The sequence below is a fragment of the Coenobita brevimanus genome, unplaced genomic scaffold (genome assembly GCF_032717465.1).
Source record: "Coenobita brevimanus isolate Jiangsu-jjx unplaced genomic scaffold, ASM3271746v2 jjx.HiC_scaffold_3696, whole genome shotgun sequence".
NCBI lineage: Eukaryota > Metazoa > Arthropoda > Malacostraca > Decapoda > Coenobitidae > Coenobita > Coenobita brevimanus.
The window spans coordinates 375,580-395,214 of record NW_027644746.1 but is presented as its reverse complement, the minus strand read 5'-3'; the positions used below and the strand labels follow the sequence as shown (position 1 = coordinate 395,214).

General features: G+C 43.9%; 1 protein-coding gene across 1 annotated transcript; it reads left to right on the top strand.

Annotated features, from left to right (window-relative positions):
* The first annotated feature begins 678 nt into the window (after nucleotides 1–678).
* On the top strand, nucleotides 679–19,299 carry LOC145390233 (cytochrome P450 2L1-like). Its single transcript, XM_080265227.1, has 9 exons — nucleotides 679–857; nucleotides 6,707–6,840; nucleotides 7,169–7,387; nucleotides 8,409–8,608; nucleotides 10,212–10,329; nucleotides 11,616–11,796; nucleotides 11,966–12,083; nucleotides 13,944–14,088; nucleotides 19,097–19,299. Exons 1-9 carry the CDS (start codon nucleotides 679–681, stop codon nucleotides 19,297–19,299), a joined length of 1,497 nt encoding a protein of 498 aa, XP_080121353.1.
* The last annotated feature ends 336 nt before the right edge of the window (nucleotides 19,300–19,635 follow it).

Genomic DNA, 19,635 nt, shown 5'->3' with positions numbered 1-19,635 from the left:
TGGCCATTAGCCGCACCAGTGAGCAGGTGACGGCCTCTAGCCGCATTCAGCGAACAGTCTACCTGGAGAACAAGGGCCCGCTGATGGCCACTAGCCTCGCCGGGAAATGGCCGACAGTCACTAGCTGCGCCTCCCCTCAAAGGACCTTGGTGATTGCCACTAGCTGCACCTGTCCACCCACGCCATTAGCTGCACCTCGCCCTCAGTCCTGCTAAGAAGAAGGGTCCGGTGATGGCCATTAGCCGCTCCGACACGAGAGGGATGGCCACCAGCTGCCCTACCCCTGTTGCCCTTGGGACCTCAGTGACCCAATAGCTGTGTCAGGGAGACATCAGCCACCATCTGTCTCTTGCCCTCTGTGACTTCCCCTTCAGACATCCCTTGCTCAGCCCACCCTTCCTGTGGCCGAGTGGGACACCCCTCCTGTTCTCCACACAAAGGCAACCCCCAGGAGGAACTACCCTGTCTGAAGGAGGTCTGGCAAGGCCCCATCATGACCCTGGGAGTGAGAGCAGCCTAGCCAGCACCCAGGCGAGACCACCTGCTGTCGGACTTCCAGAGGAGAGGATGTCACAGCGCACACCTGACGGCAACCCAACCCGAGGGAGACCGCAGACCTCATACTCCACAAGGCTCCCCTCGGACGCTGGGGCATGACCTCCCCAGCCCAAAAGGATGATGACCCTCTCTCCAGGGTGGGCGCAGACAAATGCACCTCCTCTCCCTCTTTTGGTCCCGCCCAAGGGATCGAACACCCCACCGAGGCCCAGCTTGACGAGGGCCCCTCTTCACGCTGCCCAGCAGCCCCTAGATGACAACATAGACCCTGAGAGCAGTCCCGAGCCCTCTAAGGGAAGGCACACCTGACGAGACCCCTCCCACACCCAGCCGACACCTATAGGAGCCCAGGACTTCAGCAGCCCTGTAGAAACCCTCCTGTCCCGAGATTGACTTTGAACCCAGACAGTGTATTATGCCTTTGATATATCTACATTGTATCTAGTGGTTTGTGAATTTAAGATAATGTAAGGTTGTTTGCCCAGAGATTTATGTCCTGTTCCTCTCGTAGTGTATTCTAATTTCGGTCTCGAAAGAGAACCCTGGCTCAGCAGCTAGTGTTCTTAGGGCGAGGAGTTGACCTAAGAACACCTAGCATAACAACTACTATTATTACTACTACTAACACCAGCACTACTACCACTACCACTACTACTACCACCACAACTACTACCACTACTACTACTAGTACTACTACTACTACTACTACTACTACTACTACTACAACTACATGTCTCTCCCCCACAGGCATCTGGGGTCTTCCTATACTGGGGAAGCTGCCAGACTCCTCGACTCGTTTAGATGAGCAGGTGAAGAAGTTGAGGCCAATTTACGGAGATATCATTACGTGAGTCACTATACACCATCATCTTCCTTCTCCTCCTCTTCTCTTCCTCCTCCTCCTCTTCGTCCTCTTCCTGTTCGTGCTCCTCCTACTAGTCTTCATCCTTCTCTTGTCCTCGTTCTCTTCCTTCTCCTATCTATCTGTCTACCTACATATCTATCAGTTTATCTAGCTACATCCATGTTAACAGGCGTTTGAATGAAAGAAAGGCTGAAAGAAAGAAAATGAATAAAGAAAGGAAGAAAGAAAACGAATATGTTATATCCCCATCCCACACTGCCACAGGCCCCAACAGCTGTAGTTCAGTATGGGAAGACGTTGCCCAGTGAGCTGTTCTTCCTATGGTCAGCCTACCAGTGTACAGGACACCAGATCACCTCAGGCGTCGTAAAAAATTCTGGCTTCTTAAGTTCACTGTCTTTATATTCCAAATTTTCATTCATTCATTGCCAGACGCCATGTATCCCAGACGGGGTGGCCAAGGGCTTAGAGTTAATTGTTTTACAGGGAGGGGCACTAATCCTCCACCAACCCCACTTGACACGTAGGGATGCCAACAGCATCTGGTGTTCCCAGGCGGTCACCCATCCAAGTGCTAACCAGACCCAACGTTGTTTACACTTAATGCTTTCCATCTTCACCACTGTCCTCACAAGCACTGGAGCTATATAAACACTATTGACTATAATTTCACTTAATGCTTGACCACATTTCACTATTATTCACAAGTACCAGTGATACACAAAAGTTCAAGAACACAACACTGTTTGCCAACAACACTTCACTATTCTCACAAGTACCGATGATATATAAACATCACTGGCACTGCACTACATTCAAACTGAACTGAAAACTGACTGAACGAACTCAACTCTCTTCCTCATCCTTATATAAGCTTGCATTGTTCTTTACTATAAAGTTCTCATCTATTCCCGAGGGAGCAGGGTTGCAACAGTTACCATCTTGAAGACATCCAAAACATGCCAGAGTTTTTTTTTTTATACTGCATAAGACTCTAAGTTATGTAGCATACAAATTTAAATTAAAATAAATAATTGAACAATCACATAAATAAAACATTAATGAGAAAAAGAGCATAAGAACTAATGTAAAACTTATGAAATAACTACGCTCACAAACAGCATGCTAAGTGGCAACTCTGACTTGTAACGGAACAACGGTATGGGAAAATTCTCGACTACCTAACTGGCAAATCCCACTTTTTAACACTACCCCCGTCCCTAGTCCTTTGTTGTCCCGACAAAACTACACAATATATACAAATATAAACATTAATCATAATGTAACATCTAACGATACATAAAATAATCTTTCGGCTTATCAGGTCTTCTCCTATGCTACTCCTCCATACAGCCCTCTTCTCCAGGGAGGTCTTGGTCCTCTTCCTGATGCACCTCTTCTCTTGGGAAACTGTCATCATCCTCTTGTACTTCAGCTCCTTGGTTCTCCTCAATATCCTCGGCTGTGAGAGAGCATAAATCCTAAGAGACGTCCCAGTTGTACTGTCCTGGCCCATGGTACTGCCGCAGACAATTCACGTACACCACCTTTGGGCGAGATTTCCTGCCTCCCCGAATCTGGTACGCTACATCTGATAGGCGGTCCAGCACAGTGTAAGGCCCATCCCATCGGCTTTGCAGTTTCGGTGACTGTCCCTTCTTTTGATGAAGATTGTATAACCAAACTCTGTCACCATCCTTGAAGTTCACCTCACTTGCCTTGGCATCATACTTGATCTTCATCACTTCTCCTGAAAACTTAAGGGCTCCTCACACTTGATGATGTACCTCAGTCAGCCTTTGCTGAAGATGCTTCGCATAATTGGAGGTGTCTGTAGGCAGCTCTTCACAAGGTGATCTTCCCATTAAAAAGCCAACAGGTAAGCATAACTGGTGGCCCAACATCAGTCTTGCAGGTAAGTAGCCAGTAGACTCATGGGATGCAGACTGATATGAAGCCAGTAATGCAGGTAATTTCTGGTCCCATTCTGTTTGTCCCTCTGTGCAGTACTTGGCCAGTTTCTGTCCCAGGATCCAGTTGAATATTTCTCCACCATCCCATCTGACTGTGGGTGGGGTTGTCCTGGTCTTCTTGATCCTCAGTAACTTGCAGCATTCACAGTACACAGCAGACTCGAAGTTTCTACCCTGGTCTGAATGTAGCTCTTGTGGCATCGCAAAACGACAAAAAAATTGGTCAACCAACACCTGAGCAACAGTCGCAGCCTCTTGATCAGGGATGGCACTGGATTCTGGTCACTTTGTAAAGTTGTCCCTGGAGACACATACATACTGGTTTCCTCTTTCAGTGAGTGGCAGAGGTTCAGCGATGTCCACTGTGACTGTTTCCATTGGTGGACCCACTTGGTACAGCTGAAGAGAGGTGCAACCACGTTTCTTGGGTCCCCTCTTGGCACAGCATACATCACAGGCCCGACACCACTCTTCAACATCCTGGCGCATGCCAGTCCAGTAGAACCTCTGTCAAGCCAGTGTAGAGTTATCTTCACTCCCAGGTGGCCACTAGTCATCTGGTTATGAGACTCATGGAAGATCCCAGACCTCCTTTGCTTTGGAACCACCAGTTGCCAGTACTTTTTGAGGCCATCAGGTATCTCCCACTGACGCTCCAGAAGTCCGTTGTTCAAACGAAGAAAGTCCAGTGACTCCAGTAGCTCTTGGTTGCAGGGTTTATCCTGGAAACTTCATCCCAAAATGGTCGCACTGTACTTCGCTGCAGCCACTCTAGCACTGGTTGTAAATCTGCATCCTCCACCTGCATCATCTTCAGGTCGTCTTCAACTGATGCTGGCCCTTTCACTGCAGTACAGCTGCATTTCTTACTAAGATTCCCATTCCTACCACACTGCTTGTCGGCTGTTCCTCCGTCTTATCACACACTATTCATCAAGGTTCTCCTGCATTTCCTCCGTGGTTGGACTTCTTCGGAATAACTGGCTGGTTGTTGCCTCTTGTCACCGGCCTTCACTAATTTCCCCTCATCCTTCTCTTTTGCACACTCATAGCTGAAGTGTCACACCTCATCACATTTCCAACACCCATTTGTTGCAATCGGGGATTTCCTTGCACTGTTCAGTTCTTGCCCCTTGTTCCATTTTTAACATTCCACCATCTTGTGTCCCAGTTTCTCACAGAACCAGCAACCTCCTCCAGTCTTCTCCTGTTCTCTCATCCACTTGTTGCAATCCACTTTCCTATGTCCTGGCTCTTCACAGTACCAGCACCTTCCTTCAAATTTTTCCACTTCACATGCCTGTGCCTGGGTTGTGCCTGCTTCACTTGCACATTCAGTTCTGCACTATCAAGAGCATCGATGAACTGGTCCCCCAGAAGAATAGCCAACAGGTTAGGTGCTGCTCCAGGATAAGCCTTGTATGCCATACTCTCAAGGGGATGAGGAAGCTGCTGTAGGGATTCACCTCAAGCCTGTACATGGTTTCGGAATCTTTCTCTGTAAACCTCAGTCTGTTACATGGTCCCATATCTGCACTCCAGGACTTCTACTAAGGACTGATTAGTGTTCCTCTCCTCTACTGACATCTGGCCCAGAATTTCCATTGCGGCACCCTTAGGGCTAGTAGCAAGCTGCACTGCCTTCTTCCTATCATCCCAACTATTTTGATCAACAAGTAACTCAAACTGTGCACGGTAAGCTTCTCAAGATACTCTATCATCAAATTCCTGAGGTTTCTTTTTAATTGGACCCCAATTATGGGCATGAACTTCACTGGTATGGGGCCTAAAAACTGGGGCATCATAATTAAGGCCTGGACTTAAAACGTCTGCATTCTGATTATTCAACTCTGTATTGATACCTTTAGTTGCTTGGGATCCGTCAAAATTCACCATACACTGTCCATTCCTTTCATATGCTCCCTGTACACTAACCTGAGGCTCAGCAGTGCACTATTTCTCTACAGCCTCAATTTCTTCATTAATTACTGTATCTTCAAATGGTTGACTACATGCTTGAACTGATTATCTGCATACTGTCTGCACTCCATGACTATTCCCTCACTAATCTTCAGCTGGTTGTCCACAGGCCGTTTGCGCTCCGTCACTATTTCTTCACTAACCGACTTAACTGGTTCTCTTCATGCTGTTTGCACTTGGTCACATTATTGCTTACCTCGTACTTCTGCTCCTGTAGCTCAGCGTATACCTCCTCCTTCAATTATTGTTCCTGTTCTTCCTTCATTTCTCTCATGAAAGTATCTAGCTGTCCTCGAATCCTCAGTTGTACGTCCCTCTTTTGCTCCTGTAATGCCTCTTGAAGCTGGTCATATCGTTCTTTATGTTCATCACTTTGTGCCTGTAACTGTTCTTTGATTTCTTTATATTGTGCCTGTAATATTATTGTCTTTTAGGTTCTTTTTGTCCTTTTTTCTGTGCTCTATTTTCGTTGTATATCTTCAAAATAAAATAATTTTGTACATAAGTATTTTTTTTTTATTTTTCAAAACCGGGAGAAATTCTCCCGGGGTTTCTGTTAACTTTACTGAAATACAGAGTTTCCTTTCCAGGGTTAAGAGTTGACCAGAATATGCTATTGTCATTAGGGTTGTTAAGTAGTTTTGATGCTTGCTTTTGAAGAAAGTTTGATTTAGATAGATTTAATACAGCTTTTGCATGATTTCTAGCAATTTTAAATTGGGAGAGTGATTCAGATGTTTTTATATCAAGTAAGAATTATGCTAATGACTTTTGGGCTGTTGCTCTGGCACTGTTGCCATCAAACCATTTTTCGAGAGTTAGATCTTTTAGTGAACTGTTGACTTGGTATGAATAAGTCCATACCAGCTACTATTAAGTCACAAATGTGGGACTGAGTAGAATTGGGATCACTAGAGAAGAAAGACTGCCATGGAATGTCAGCAAGATAATTTCTAAATCCATCCCAGTCTGCCCTATCAAAGTGCCATCGGGTCACCCTGACAGGTTCAGAACGGGGAGGTGTGGGAGGGTTAACTAATGAGGCTTTGATGGGATTGTGGTCAGAGGATCCAAGTGGTGACAGTACCTCTATCCGATATTGATCTGGATTATTTGTCAAGAATAAATCCAAGCGATGGGCATTATGGTCAGGAACAAGCCAATTCAATATGATCTCTCCACACAGCTGGTCACTCAATAGTTTCCTCTCCACACAGCTGGTCATTCAATAGTTTCCTCTCCACACAGCTGGTCATTCAAAAGTTTCCTCTCCACACAGCTGGCCAATAATTTCCTCTCCACACAGCTGGTCACTCACTGTCTCCCGCAGATGGCGCATTGGCAGTCGGGTCAACGTCTTCTTGTGCAACTATGAGGTCATCAAGAGAGCGATGGCAAAGCTGAAGTTGTCAGACAGGCCAGACTTCCATACCTACGGTGCAATCGGCAGTGGCTCCATGCTGGGTGAGAGAAAGAGAGAGAGAGAGAGAGAGAGAGAGAGAGAGAGAGAGATACAGGCAAACAAATGGACAGACAGACAGGCAGACAGACAGGCAGCTAGCTAGCTAGCAAGAGAGAGAGAGAGAGAAAGGACAGATAGACAGGCAGGCAGATAGATAGATAGATAGATAGAGATAGAGAGAGAGAGAGAGAGAGAGAGAGAGAGAGAGAGAGAGAGAGAGAAAAAAAAACGGGCAGACAGACAGACATTCAGACAGACAGACAGACAGATAGATAGATGGACATAGATAGATGAATATATATACAACTAAACTTACTTCCTCTACTGCAGGCATAATCTTCAGCAATGGGGCCCTGTGGCAGAAGAATCGTCGCTTTGCCCTTCATCAGCTTCGGGACCTGGGCATGGGGAAGACTTGCTTCGAGGAGGTGATACAGAGGGAGGCAGGGTGTCTGGTGCAAGACTATATGAAGCACACGGGCAAGGAACAACCACTCCCTCTGTCTCTGGGGGTGGCCATACTGAATGTGGTGTGGAAGTTGGTCGGTGGTGAGTTTAACACTAGAACAATGTGCACTGTATTTGCTGGACCCTCTAAAAGACATGACAAAACTACGTGTCAATGAGAACTTTGAGAAATTTGGGGAAGGACTGAGGGAGGTCGGAGTGGCCACATAAACCCCTCCTCCAGTCCATAAGCAGACCGAGAGTAGTCAGGCCCAGACGTTGCCAAGCTGAAAAGCAATTGCTTCTGTTAAGTTACATGTTTTTTTTAGTCATATGTTTTTGTGACATGTATGCAATATTTCTATTTAACATAAACTATACTCCTGGAAGGTCTGAACACGATTCACGTAAGAGTTCTAGTCTTACACTGTGACAATACAGGTGCAGTCTGGTTGACAAGCACTGGGTTGACTGTTGCAGGATGAACAAGGCCTAAAAAGGTCTCCAAAAAGACCTTAAACAAAGGTATGAATAGGTTATCGTCGCTAAGCATCTTGTTAGACACAGAGAAGGATGCTGGAGCCGTCCAGGGTGCTCTACTCTGGAATAATTCTCTGTTCCGATACAGCAGGTTAAGTGACTAAGAGACCTTAAATGACAGAGACAAGAGTGACTGTAGTTGGCCCCTGCTGCTAACAGGGTCTGGCAAATATGCAGTACTGTATGACAATAGCAGTGGCAGTGGTGCCGTAGTAGTAGTGATGGTGGTAATAGTAGCAGTACCTATGATGGTAGTAGTAGTAGTAGTAGTTGTAACAGCAGCAGCAGCAGCAGCAGAAGCTGTGTTAGTATACGAGTAGTAATAGTGTGCTTCACCAGGAACTGCCTGCAGGGTCGTGTTCCTCCCCCTCTTCCGCCTCCTCCTCATCATCATCATTATCATCATCATCATATCTCTTAGCTGTTCTTCCATATTCTTGGTCCATCATTCTCTCATCAAGCTTTACTTCCACACTGTTTTTATTCCTTCAACTTTCCTTCTGCTCTGCTCTTGCTCCACTTCATCTTTGACGTTCCCACATTCATTTCTATTCTGTTTTTCTCCCTTCCTCTCCTTTCCCAGACGTGCATTACGAAATGGACGACCCGCGAGGACAGGAAGCCATCGAGTTAGTCTGCTCCACCAGCAAATCTCTTGTAGGTCGAGTCTACCTCTTCAACATCTTCCCTTGGCTTGGTAAAGTAGCCCCTCCCTTCCTCAAGAGAAAACTGGGCTACGATAAACTTCAGCGATGTGTGGAGAGATGCCTGGTTATAGTTTCCGTAAGTATACATGAGGGTCGGCTATATATTGCGCCTCTTGGTGGGAGATACGGGTTTGAGCTTGAACTCTCTTTTCACTAACGCTTCGGGCTACACAGAACCCAGGGAGTGTAGCCCAAACCCATTGAGAAAAGAACGTTTCGGGCTACACAGAACCCATCTTCAGGAAGTGTAGCCCAAAACGTAAAAATGAATAAAGAATTGAAGCTCTGTGTCTACCTCCCATGCAACATTTCCACTTGTACTGGATCCCCTATATATTACATCTTCCATGTCAATTCTATACGTTGTGGGAAAGGCACAGTCTGCTGATGTGGGTGTGGCAGTGTGTTATCTGTGTACAGTAAAATGCCACAGCTAGTTACAAGTTATATTTAATTGTAATAAAAGTAGCAGTGATTAGCATTCGTCTTCTTCTGTTCTTATTTCTCTTCTGCTTCCTCCTCCTCTTCTTCTTGTGACGAAGATATGGTATGGACAGGATGTGGCGTTGCAACATTGTCTTTTTCTGCCACTGAACTATGAGAAATAAATTGCAAAAGGATGAAACTCTGGACCAAGTTGGAAAGAGAGATAAACCGTACAATATCGAACTGGATAATGGTGGATGGACAAATTAACATGGACAGGCAACTCAAGGTCATATTAACGCTTTGAGATTCAAATGACTATTTCGATCGTCATTTCAAATCCAACCTCAGAGATTCGGATGGCGCTTTTAATCGTCAGTTTAAGAAACTTTTGTAAAATATTCACCATAAATCGCATTTACGCATCACAACAAAGAGGCTCGAGCACGATGTCACGGAATGGTTGCTCTGTGTGTGGCGATACTGCACAGCTGGTCTGACTCATGGCTTTGTTTCTTTATAACTTTATTCTTGGTGAATATTTTTCTTCAGCAAGGTATAAAATTGTTGGTTTTTGCCTAACTTCAACTCGCCACTTTGACTTTATTTTCTTTGTTTTCCTTTTATGAACATACTACGATAAAGGATAACTATTCAGCTTCAAAATAACACCACAACCAGCATCCTATCATAAAATGTGTATTTACACTGATCGATCAAACAAAAACATCGCGAAGCGAATATGCGGATGAGACTAAAATAAAATTGTGCATCTCTTTCCTTTTTCTTTACTGCACAATGAAATGCAAAAATTACCATAATCTCTATATCATTGTATAGGTAATTTATTGTACTTTTGCTTGGTTTGAGCCAAATTTATATATCTTTACTCATTATTTTTTGCCGAATATTTTTCTATGGCAAGGTATAAAATTTTGTTTTTTGCCTAACTTCAAATCATCATTTTGACATTTTAATTTCTTTGTTCTCCCTTTTTTTTAACATACATCGATAAAGTACAACTATTCAGCTTTAAAATGACACAAAAACCAACATTCTATCATGAAAAGTGTATTTACACAGAGCGATCAAAGTATAATATCAGGCTGCGAAGATGTGGATCAGCATGAGTGGCTGATTCTGGCACAGACATAATCTGCCCGGCCCAAAAACCTGATAGGGTTAACGAGGACAGGCAACTCAAGGCCATATTAACAAGGACAGGCAGCTCAGGGCATGGTGTGGTGTTGCAGGAAGTGTTGAAGGATCACAAGGACACACTGGACCCGTCTCACCCCAGGGACCTCATAGACCAGTACCTGATTCAGATGGACCACAACAAGGGGGAGGCCACGGACGCTCCATACACAGGTGAGATTAAGTCCCACAGGAGGCGTCGTGACACCATCTCCTAAGTGATTTATTCAAAGGTGAGGCCATGGACGCCCCATACACAGGTGAGATTAAGTCCCAAAGGAGGCTTCGTGACACGTCTCCCTGAGTGATTTATTTAAGAGTGAGACCACTGATGCTCCCTACACAGGTGAGGTTAAAGCCATTATTCTATGTGGATTAGGGGGCATCTAAGCCTCTCCCTGAACAATATAAAAGATGGTACATATATAACCCTTTAATGATAGGTCAAAGGTCAAGGTCACAGGGTAAGGTCCACTTAAATCATTTTTATTTTGTTTAGACCAAACTTTGTGGAAGGGTTGAGGATATGGTAAGAATAAGTGGATTCAGTTTTATAATCAGTTAAAGATCAGTGTAACAGGTCAGTGTCACACAGCAAGGTCAGCTTAAATAGTTTTGATCTTAACGGAGCCAAACTTTTATTTATTTATTTATTACATCTTCAGAAATGTACATGTAATGATGAGTGACTTACTATTTGCTGGGCTCAAGGCTATGATATCCACACTGCACCTGGACATCTTAGATTTTGCCAAGTGTAATACTTTAGCTAGGCTCAAATTCCAGATAAATAATTTTCTCACTTCAAATTGCCTTTTTCATTATTGGATTTGCATGTAAAAAACTAACTTGCGGTTTGCTGGGATCAACACCACCATATCCAGATCAGTATTCTCGTTGGTTAAGGATGCTCCCTGGCACCTCATTGTTAGTGAATTATTTTTGGATACGGCTGGTCTACATCAATTTGTATGTTAATTATGCTGAGTATGGTGGTATTTGGAAGACTTAAGTGACGCAAAAGAGAAACACAAAGAGTAATAAGCAAAATAAGTTGCTTGGGGAGAGGTCTTAGGCAGCTTGCTCAACCGACGAAAAGATGGGCAACTTTCCTCTGAACAGTGCCAGAATATTCTGCCTACATTCAAACCACCAGTTATCCATTTCACATTTTTCAGAGTTGGATTTTGGTTTTATGGTTATCGATTTACTGTTTGCCGGGATTGAGACTACCATATTCACTCCGCACTGGGCAGTACCAGAATATTCCAGCTACATTTAAGTCACTGGTTATCTATTTCATACTTTTCAGTGTTGGATTTAGGTGTTATGATAATCAGTTGTTTAGTCTGCCCAAGCTGAGACCAATATAACCTCCTCTGGGCAGTTCCTGAATATTCTGTTGACATTCAAATTCTGCTTACATTCAAATTGCTACTTAATCTTTTCATATTTCTCAGAGCAGGATTTGTGTGCTATGATTATCAACTTACTGGTCGCCGGGACTGACACCACCTTATCCATTGTGCGCTGGGCCATCTTGTATTTAGCCAAGTACCCGGAGGTGCAGGCCAGGGTCCAGAGGGAAATTGATCAAGAGGTCCCGAGAGACAGCCTTCTCTTCTACTGCGAGAGGAACAAGTAAGAGAGTTTGGTGGTAGAATATCACTGTCTGTCTGTCACTCATAAGATTCCCGGTTCCAACTTTCCATATGACCACCACAGTGCCATGAAAGTACATGTATTTTGGTGGTACAATTATTCTCTCTCTCTCTCTGTCTCATGTACGCTTCTTCCTCTCTCTCCCCAGACTACCGTACCTGGAGGCAGTGATTCATGAGGTGCACCGTATTGTCTCTCTGTCACCTTTTGGCACCGCTCACGTCGCCTCCGCAGACACCATGCTGGACGGGTACCTCATTCCCAAGGTTGGTGTCTGTGATTCGAATTCATGAGACCCAGATTCTAGGAGGTTCCGTAGTACCTCTCCCTAAGCGATTTATCATGCTTACCATGCCTTGAACACTATACTGTATTGTATGCTGTTTATATAATTTCGATATCACAGTAATAACACAGAAGTGGTTATTGAGGTACTCTGTACAGAACAAATCAGTGAGAAACAAATGTTGCAAAATATCCAAAGCCTCTTAAAACAGCCAGGAAGAAAATTAGAAAGAACAAGTAAAAAATTCCGAATTCAAGTTATTAAAGTAGTTAAGAATATAAGGAAAAATCTTTGAAAATACACACTATCCACATTATTATTATTAGTGATGCTGCTATTGTTTTCAGTTCGTCTGTGTGTAAAGTGTATGACTGACTCTGTGTGTGTGTGTGTGTGTGTGTGTGTGTGTGTGTGTGTGTGTTAGCACGATAACATCGCAGTCACTCAAGATACAGTATCATCACAAAATTTTATACGTGTGTAATAGGCATGAAAATCTCGAATGAGTTCGACATTGGTGAAGGTAGGTGAAAGGCACATCGCGAGCTGTGCTAGATATGGATCGGCTCGTGGCGGGTGTGATTCCCTCTTTGGGGGGATCCTCTAGTTATTATTATTATTAGAGTGGGAAATGTAGCAGTTGAAGGTGTAGTTGGTATGCATTGTGTGCCTGGAAGAAATGAAAATGGGGAACGAATGATAGCGATGTGTGTTTGCAGATGATACTGCACTGGTGGCTGATTCAGAGGAGAGATTGAGACAGTTGGTAGAGGAGTTTGGAAGGGTGTGTGAAAGGAGGAAATTGAAAGTAAATGAGTATAAGAGTAAAGTGATGAAGTGTACGAGGTTGGTAGATGGTAGGGGGATGAATATAGTTTTGAATGGCGAGTTGCTTTTGGAGGTAGAGTGTTTTAAATATCTAGGGTCACATGTTGCTGTGGATGGAAGAATAGATGCAGAAGTGAAGTTTAGAATAAATGAAGTAGGAAAGGTGCTGGGAGGAATGAAAAAAGTGTTTAGATGTCGTTCGCTTAGAATGGATGTAAAGAGAAGGCTGTATGAGGGTGTTGTTGTACCGACTGCGTTATATGGGGCTGAAACATGGTATAACCTGTATGGGTGTAGCAGAGACGAAAAGTTTGAATGTAATGGAGATGAGGTGTCTGAGAAGTATGTGTGGAGTGACGCATATGGATCGAGTGCAAATGATGAAGTGTGAAGGAGAACTGGAGTTGTTCGGGAGATGGCTGGTAGAGTTGAGCAGAGGGTGTTGTGATGATTTGGGCATATGGAGAGAATGGATAATGAGTGATTGGTGAAAAAGATAACTAGATCTGATGTGAGAGGTGTAAGGCTGAGAGGAAGACCACGAATATTGTAGGATGGATGGACAATGTGAAGAGAGCGCTGGGTGCGCGAGGGATGTCTGTTGAGCAAGGAAGATTGGCTGTGGTGACAGAAATAAATGGAGAGAAATTGTGAATGAATAAGTGATGACGCAGCCCTGAGGGGATATTCTCCCGCATTTGGTCTGATCAGCTAGTCAGGTCAGGTGCGGGTAAGGGGATGGGTCTGTTATGATGTGGCAGGGGTAAACCAGCTCTGATGTCGGGCTCTGCTGCAGATGTCACCGATTACATTGCGCAGTTGACCCTTGTGCTGTGTTGTGTGGTGAGGATCTGTTCGTTCTCCCCTTTGGGGCTAAGATGCGAATGAATGTGTTTGAATGGATGTGTAAATGGGGAGTGTGTCGTCCTGTCTCGGCTACCTCCCTTTCCTTGGGGGAAGCAGCCTAGGTATATAGATAGATAGATTATTATTACTATTATTATATTACCAGGGCACAGTGGTTGTTCCTCACTTGGAGTTCTGCCACAAAGACTCTCAGTTCTGGGACCAACCAAACGAATTCAACCCAGACCACTTCCTCAACCCAGACGGCTCATTTAACAACAGGAGGGAGGGGTTTCTGCCATTTGGAATTGGTAAGTTGATGAAATGGAAAGAAAAGGCAAAGAAAATAGTCATCATTATCATCGTCATCATTATCATTGATCTTTATTGACACTATGCTATTTTTACTTTAACTTTGCCAATTTTTTTTTTTTTTTTTTTTCATTTTTTTGCCGCTTATTTCTTGCAGTGTTAGTGAGCCCGGATGTGCAGCAGAGTGTAACTGAATGGATGGAGGTGTCATCAAGACTGATGTGGGTGAAAGCGAAATTTGAACGTGAGTTGTGGGTATTTGTGAGTAGCATATGAAGAAGAGAAGGAGTCTTTCTGGAGTGATGTTGATGAGTATCTGCAGAATTTGGGAGCGAATGTGAATGTGGTAATGATGAGGGATCTGAATGCTAAACTGAGAAATGTAGCAGGCGAAGGTGTAGTTGGTATGCATGGTGTGCCTGGAAGAAATGTAAATGGGGAACGAATGATACGGATGTGTGTTGAGAGAGAGATGGTGACTGGAAATACTTGAGAAGTATACATGGGTGAGACAGGAGAGTGGAAGGGTTGTTGACAGTGTATTGATGGACTATGTGGCTGTGTCCAGGAGTGTAGGAGGAAGATTGTCGGATGAGAGAGTTTTGGGAGGGGAGGGTGGAGGTGTGTCTGACCACTATCTGGTGGAGGGAAAGTTGAGAGTAGGTAGAAGATGGTGAGAACTAGGAGAGTTTGGTGTGGCCGGGTGGTTTTGAAAGAGAGTGAGTTGGATAAAAGAGAAAAAATTATAGAGTATCAGGAGAAATTGAATGATGAGTGGAATGCAGTGAAAGATCAGGAAAATCTGCTTTATCAGTAGAAGAAATAGCTACAGAGCCATCAGAGTAGAAAAGAGGAGGGAAGGATGATGAGGTAAAGTTGTTAGAAAGGTTTTTGGCAAGGTGCCAGAAGGAGCGGGAAGAATTCGAGTTGGAGAGTTGAGAGCATTTTGTACGGATGAAATTATTTTTAGCAGAGCGAAGAACAGACTTAGCACGATTCTGGGCAGAAAGGTATAAAAGATGTGATTCAGGGGTGGGTTGGCTCCGGTACCTTTTATAGGCCCTCTCCTTGTTGCGGACAGCATTAGAACAAGCGTGATTAAACCAAGGCTTTCTTGCGTTAGTCAAAGGATATGAGAAAGGAATGTATGCTTCCATGCCCGAGAGAATAACGTCCGTAATGCGCAAGGCACACTCAGATGGCACCCGGCCATGGAAGCAATAATCATTCCAGGGAAAATCAAAGAAGTACTGCATGAGGGCCTCCCAATCCGCAGCTCCAAAGTGCAATAGACGACGTTTTTTTGTAGGGTCCGCAGGCCGTACCGGAGCGATAGGACAGGTTAAGGTGATAAGGTTATGATCAGAGGAGCCCAACGGAGAGACAAGATTAACAGTGTAAGCAGAAGGATTAGTTGTAAGGAAGAGATCAAGTATGTTGGAGCTCTCTCCAAGGCGGTCAGGGATACGGGTAGGGTGCTGTACAAGCTGCTCTAGGTCATTAAGGATAGAAAAGGTGTAGGCTTGTTCACCAGGTGGATCAGTGAAAGGAGAGGAGAGCCAAAGGTGGTGGTGAACATTGAAAGCTCCAAGAATGGAGATTTCAAAGAAAGGAGAAATGGATAGAATGTGTTCCATCGTAGAAGTAAGATAGTCAAAGAATTTTGATAGTAGAATTAGGAGATAAGTAAACAGCACAGATATATTTAGTCAGAGAATGACAGGAAAGCCGAAGCCAGAGTGTAGAGAATTCAGAAGAATCGAGTGAATGTGAAATGTATTGCTACGCGCACGGTGGGCAGTAGGCCTATAACTCCGTGTTCCTGATTTATTTGTTTCCCAGGATTTCAAATACAGATGCTATGGTTTTGAAGACCAGTGAAGGAAAATTCTTGTGACTGCAATGCACTCCCTTATTTTCAAATGCTATGGTGATGATACAGCAACAATAAGGACGCTATAACAACGAAATTTTTCTTCGCAGTGATGCCCTACCTGCGGTGGCAGCAAGACCATACTGCCTTTTAATCCGCCTTCCTCTTGCCAATTATAATTATAATTAGCAACCTTATTCCCAAATGGTGCAATTATTTTTAGTTGTAAGGAGGTATGACAGATTCTGTCTTTTTCTCTTACACTAGGCAACAAACAGGACCAAAACATGAGTTCATAAACTCTTGCAATGCAAAAGCACGCACTATTTACTCCATCGTTTAATCTTCATATCTCTCTTAAATAAATCTTAATGTCCTGCTGAATAGAAAATGCTGATTTGGAAGTTTTGAACTCAATGATTTGTTTATGGACCTCTGCATTTTATTACTCTTGCTAATCGATTATGCACTGAGGATATCACACTACGACAGAAGTTAGCATTCTCCGAGGAGCTCTGACTCGAGGCAAATTTCGATTTTTTATTTTCTAATTTCTCTCGCCGATAGCCCTCTGGGTTATATTTCATAATCCAGAGACTTATCTTAATGGAAAACTGGCCAAAGGCAGCGTAATGACTGCATGAATTTGAGTAAATGTTATCTGCTTTCGTGCGTGTTGATCGAAACATTTAAAATAGCTTACTGGCTTCCGCCACCTTACCGCTTGCTGTCGTCGTCCATGGAGACATTGGAAACGGAAATATATGACTTTAAATTATTCCCTAGTATTGTACCGGAAATTATTTTATGAATAATAATTGTTAATTTTCATTGTTTACTGAAGCTCCCTTTTGTTCAGTCTTACGCTCTAAAAAATTATTGCATGTTACCATACTAGATTTGAACTCCACAAATTATTCCTGACTGTCCCTGAGCGATAGTTGTGAAATTTCAATTAGTTCCGTTTAGGATTTCCTATTATCGTAACTAACGAACTGCTTCCTACAATTTTGAAATGTACAGGTAATTTGGCATTGATTTATTGTTTTATGTAACAGTTTTACGTATTAGGTTTCACCTCGTAGAGATATAAGGAAGGGTATGTGCACTATCCCTGACCGAAAACTTCTGGATACTCCGCCGTCACTTCTTAGGCCGAGTATAGAGTAGGTAAGGTGTATGGTAGAGTGCTAATTATGAGAGTTAGAGAGGGTACAGAGTGAGTGATTGATGATGATGCTGTGTGGCTTTAGGAGAGGGAGGAGATGCGTGGATCAGGTGTTTGCTGTGAGACAGGTGTGTGAAAAGTATTTAGCGATAGGTAAGGATGTGTTTTGGGTGTTCATGGATTTAGAGAAGGCGTATGATAGAACTGATGAGGAGTCTTTGTGGACTGTTTTAAGATCGTATGGACTTGATGCTTAATTGCAAAAAGGAGTGAAAAGATTTTATGTAAATAGTAGAGCATGTGTAAGAGTGGGAAATATGGTGAGTGATTGGTTTCCCATGAGAGAGGAGCTGTGGCAGGAATGTGTGATGTCTCCGTGGTTGTTTAGTATTCATATGGATAGTGTTGTAAGGGGGGTGAATGCTAAGAGTGTTAGGTGGAGGCTTGAGTCTGGTGAATGTTGATGGTATTGAGTGGAATCTGAATCAGCTGCTGTTTGCGGATGATACTGCACTGGTGGCTGATTTAGAGGAGAGATTGAGACAGTTGGCAGAGGAGTTTGGGAGGGTGTGTGAAAGGAGGAAATTGAGAGTAAGTGAAAATAAGGGTAAAGTGATGATTTGTACGAGGTTGGTAGATGGTAGGAGAAGGAACATAGTTTTGAATGGTGAGTTGCTTGAGGAGGTAGAGTGTTTTAAGAGTTTAGGGTCACATGTTCCTATGGATGGGAGAATAGATGCAGAAGTGAAGTGTAGACTGAATGACGTAGGAAAGGTGCTGGGAGGAATGAAAAAAAATGTTTAGATGTTGTTTGCTTAGAATGGATGGATATTATGGTACCAACTGCATTATATGTGGCTGAAACATGGAATATGGGTGTAGCAAGGAGGAAAAGTTTGAATGTGTTGGAGATGAGGTGTCTGAGGAGTATGTGTGGAGTGATGCGTATGTATCGAGTGGGAAATGATGAAGTGCAAAAGAGAACTGGAGTTGTGCGGGAGATGGCTGATCGCGTTGAGCAGAGGGTGTTGTGATGGTTTGGGCATGTGGAGAGAATGGATGATGAGTGATTGGTGAAAAAAAAAAATTGGATCGGATATGAGATGTGTAAGGCTGAGAGGAAGACCACAAAAGGGATGGATGGACAGTGTGACGAGAGCACTGGATGCGAGAGGGATGTCTGTGGAGCAAGGAAGAGTGGCTCCTCGTGATAGAAATGATTGGAGAGAGATTGTGAATGAACAAATTATGACGCAGCCCTGGGGGTGATATTCTCCTGTATTTGATCTGATCAGCTTATCAGGTCAGGTGTGGGTAAGGGGATGGGTCCACTATGATGCGGCAGGGGTAAACCAGCTCTACTGTCGGACCATGCTGCAGATGTCGCTGACGGCACTGCACAGTTGACCCTTGTGCAGTGTGGTACGGTGAGGATCTGTCCCTTCTCCCTTTGGGGCTAAGATGCGAATGAATGTGTTTGTGTTAATGAGTAAATTGGGAGTGTGTCGTTCCGTCTCGGCTACCTCCCTTTCACAGGAGAAGCAGCATAGGTATATAGATAGATAGATTTCATGTAGTTCAGAGGCTAGACAATGTTATGGTTCTCCCTCCTCTCCACAGCACTTCTTCATGACTAGCATTCTCTTATGCTATCTAACGTTAAAACTCAGGATTCAAGGTGGAGGGATTGCAATTTTAGGCCAGGCTACTGCAGAGTGAAAGGATTATAGTCTTATTATCATTCACTATCATTATCCCGGTTCTTATTCCAGTCCACACCAGACCTTATTCCAGTCCACACCAGCTCTTATTCCAGTCCACACCAGCTCTTATTCCAGTCCACACCAGCTCTTATTCCAGCCCACACCAGTTCTTATTCCAGCCCTTATTCCAGCTTTTCTCCCAGCCCTTAATCTAGCCTTTATTCCGACCCATACCAACCCTTATTCCAGCCCCTTATCCACAGGTCGTAGGGTGTGCGTGGGTGAAGGTTTGGCCAAGGTAGAGATCTTTGTGTTTCTGACGGCGTTGTTGCAGAATTTCACCTTCTCACCGGCGCAGGGAGAGACGCTGGTGACGGAGAGAGACTCTGATGCGTTAGTTATGAATACGCCGAAGCCTTACAGGGTGGTCATTGAGGAGAGGCAGAGCGTGAAGAGGAAGGAGTAAGAGGGAAGGCGAGAGGGAAGTTGTGTGTGTGTGTGTGTGTGAGAGAGAGAGAGAGAGAGAGAGAGAGAGAGAGAGAGAGAGAGAGAGAGAGAGAGAGAGAGAGAGAGAGAGAATAAAGAAAACATATCAGTTCCCAAGGTTGCATCACACACCTTGGATCCATATTCAGTGTAGTGTCACCTAAACTCAGCACTACTAATGTGTAGTTACTGTATATTAACAGATATATCTTATATGTAGTTATATTAAAAGATATATCGTATGTAGATGTGTCTCATTAGCCATAGTATGTACCGTATCTCCATCTGTCTGTCTGTCTGTCTCTCTATCTGTTTA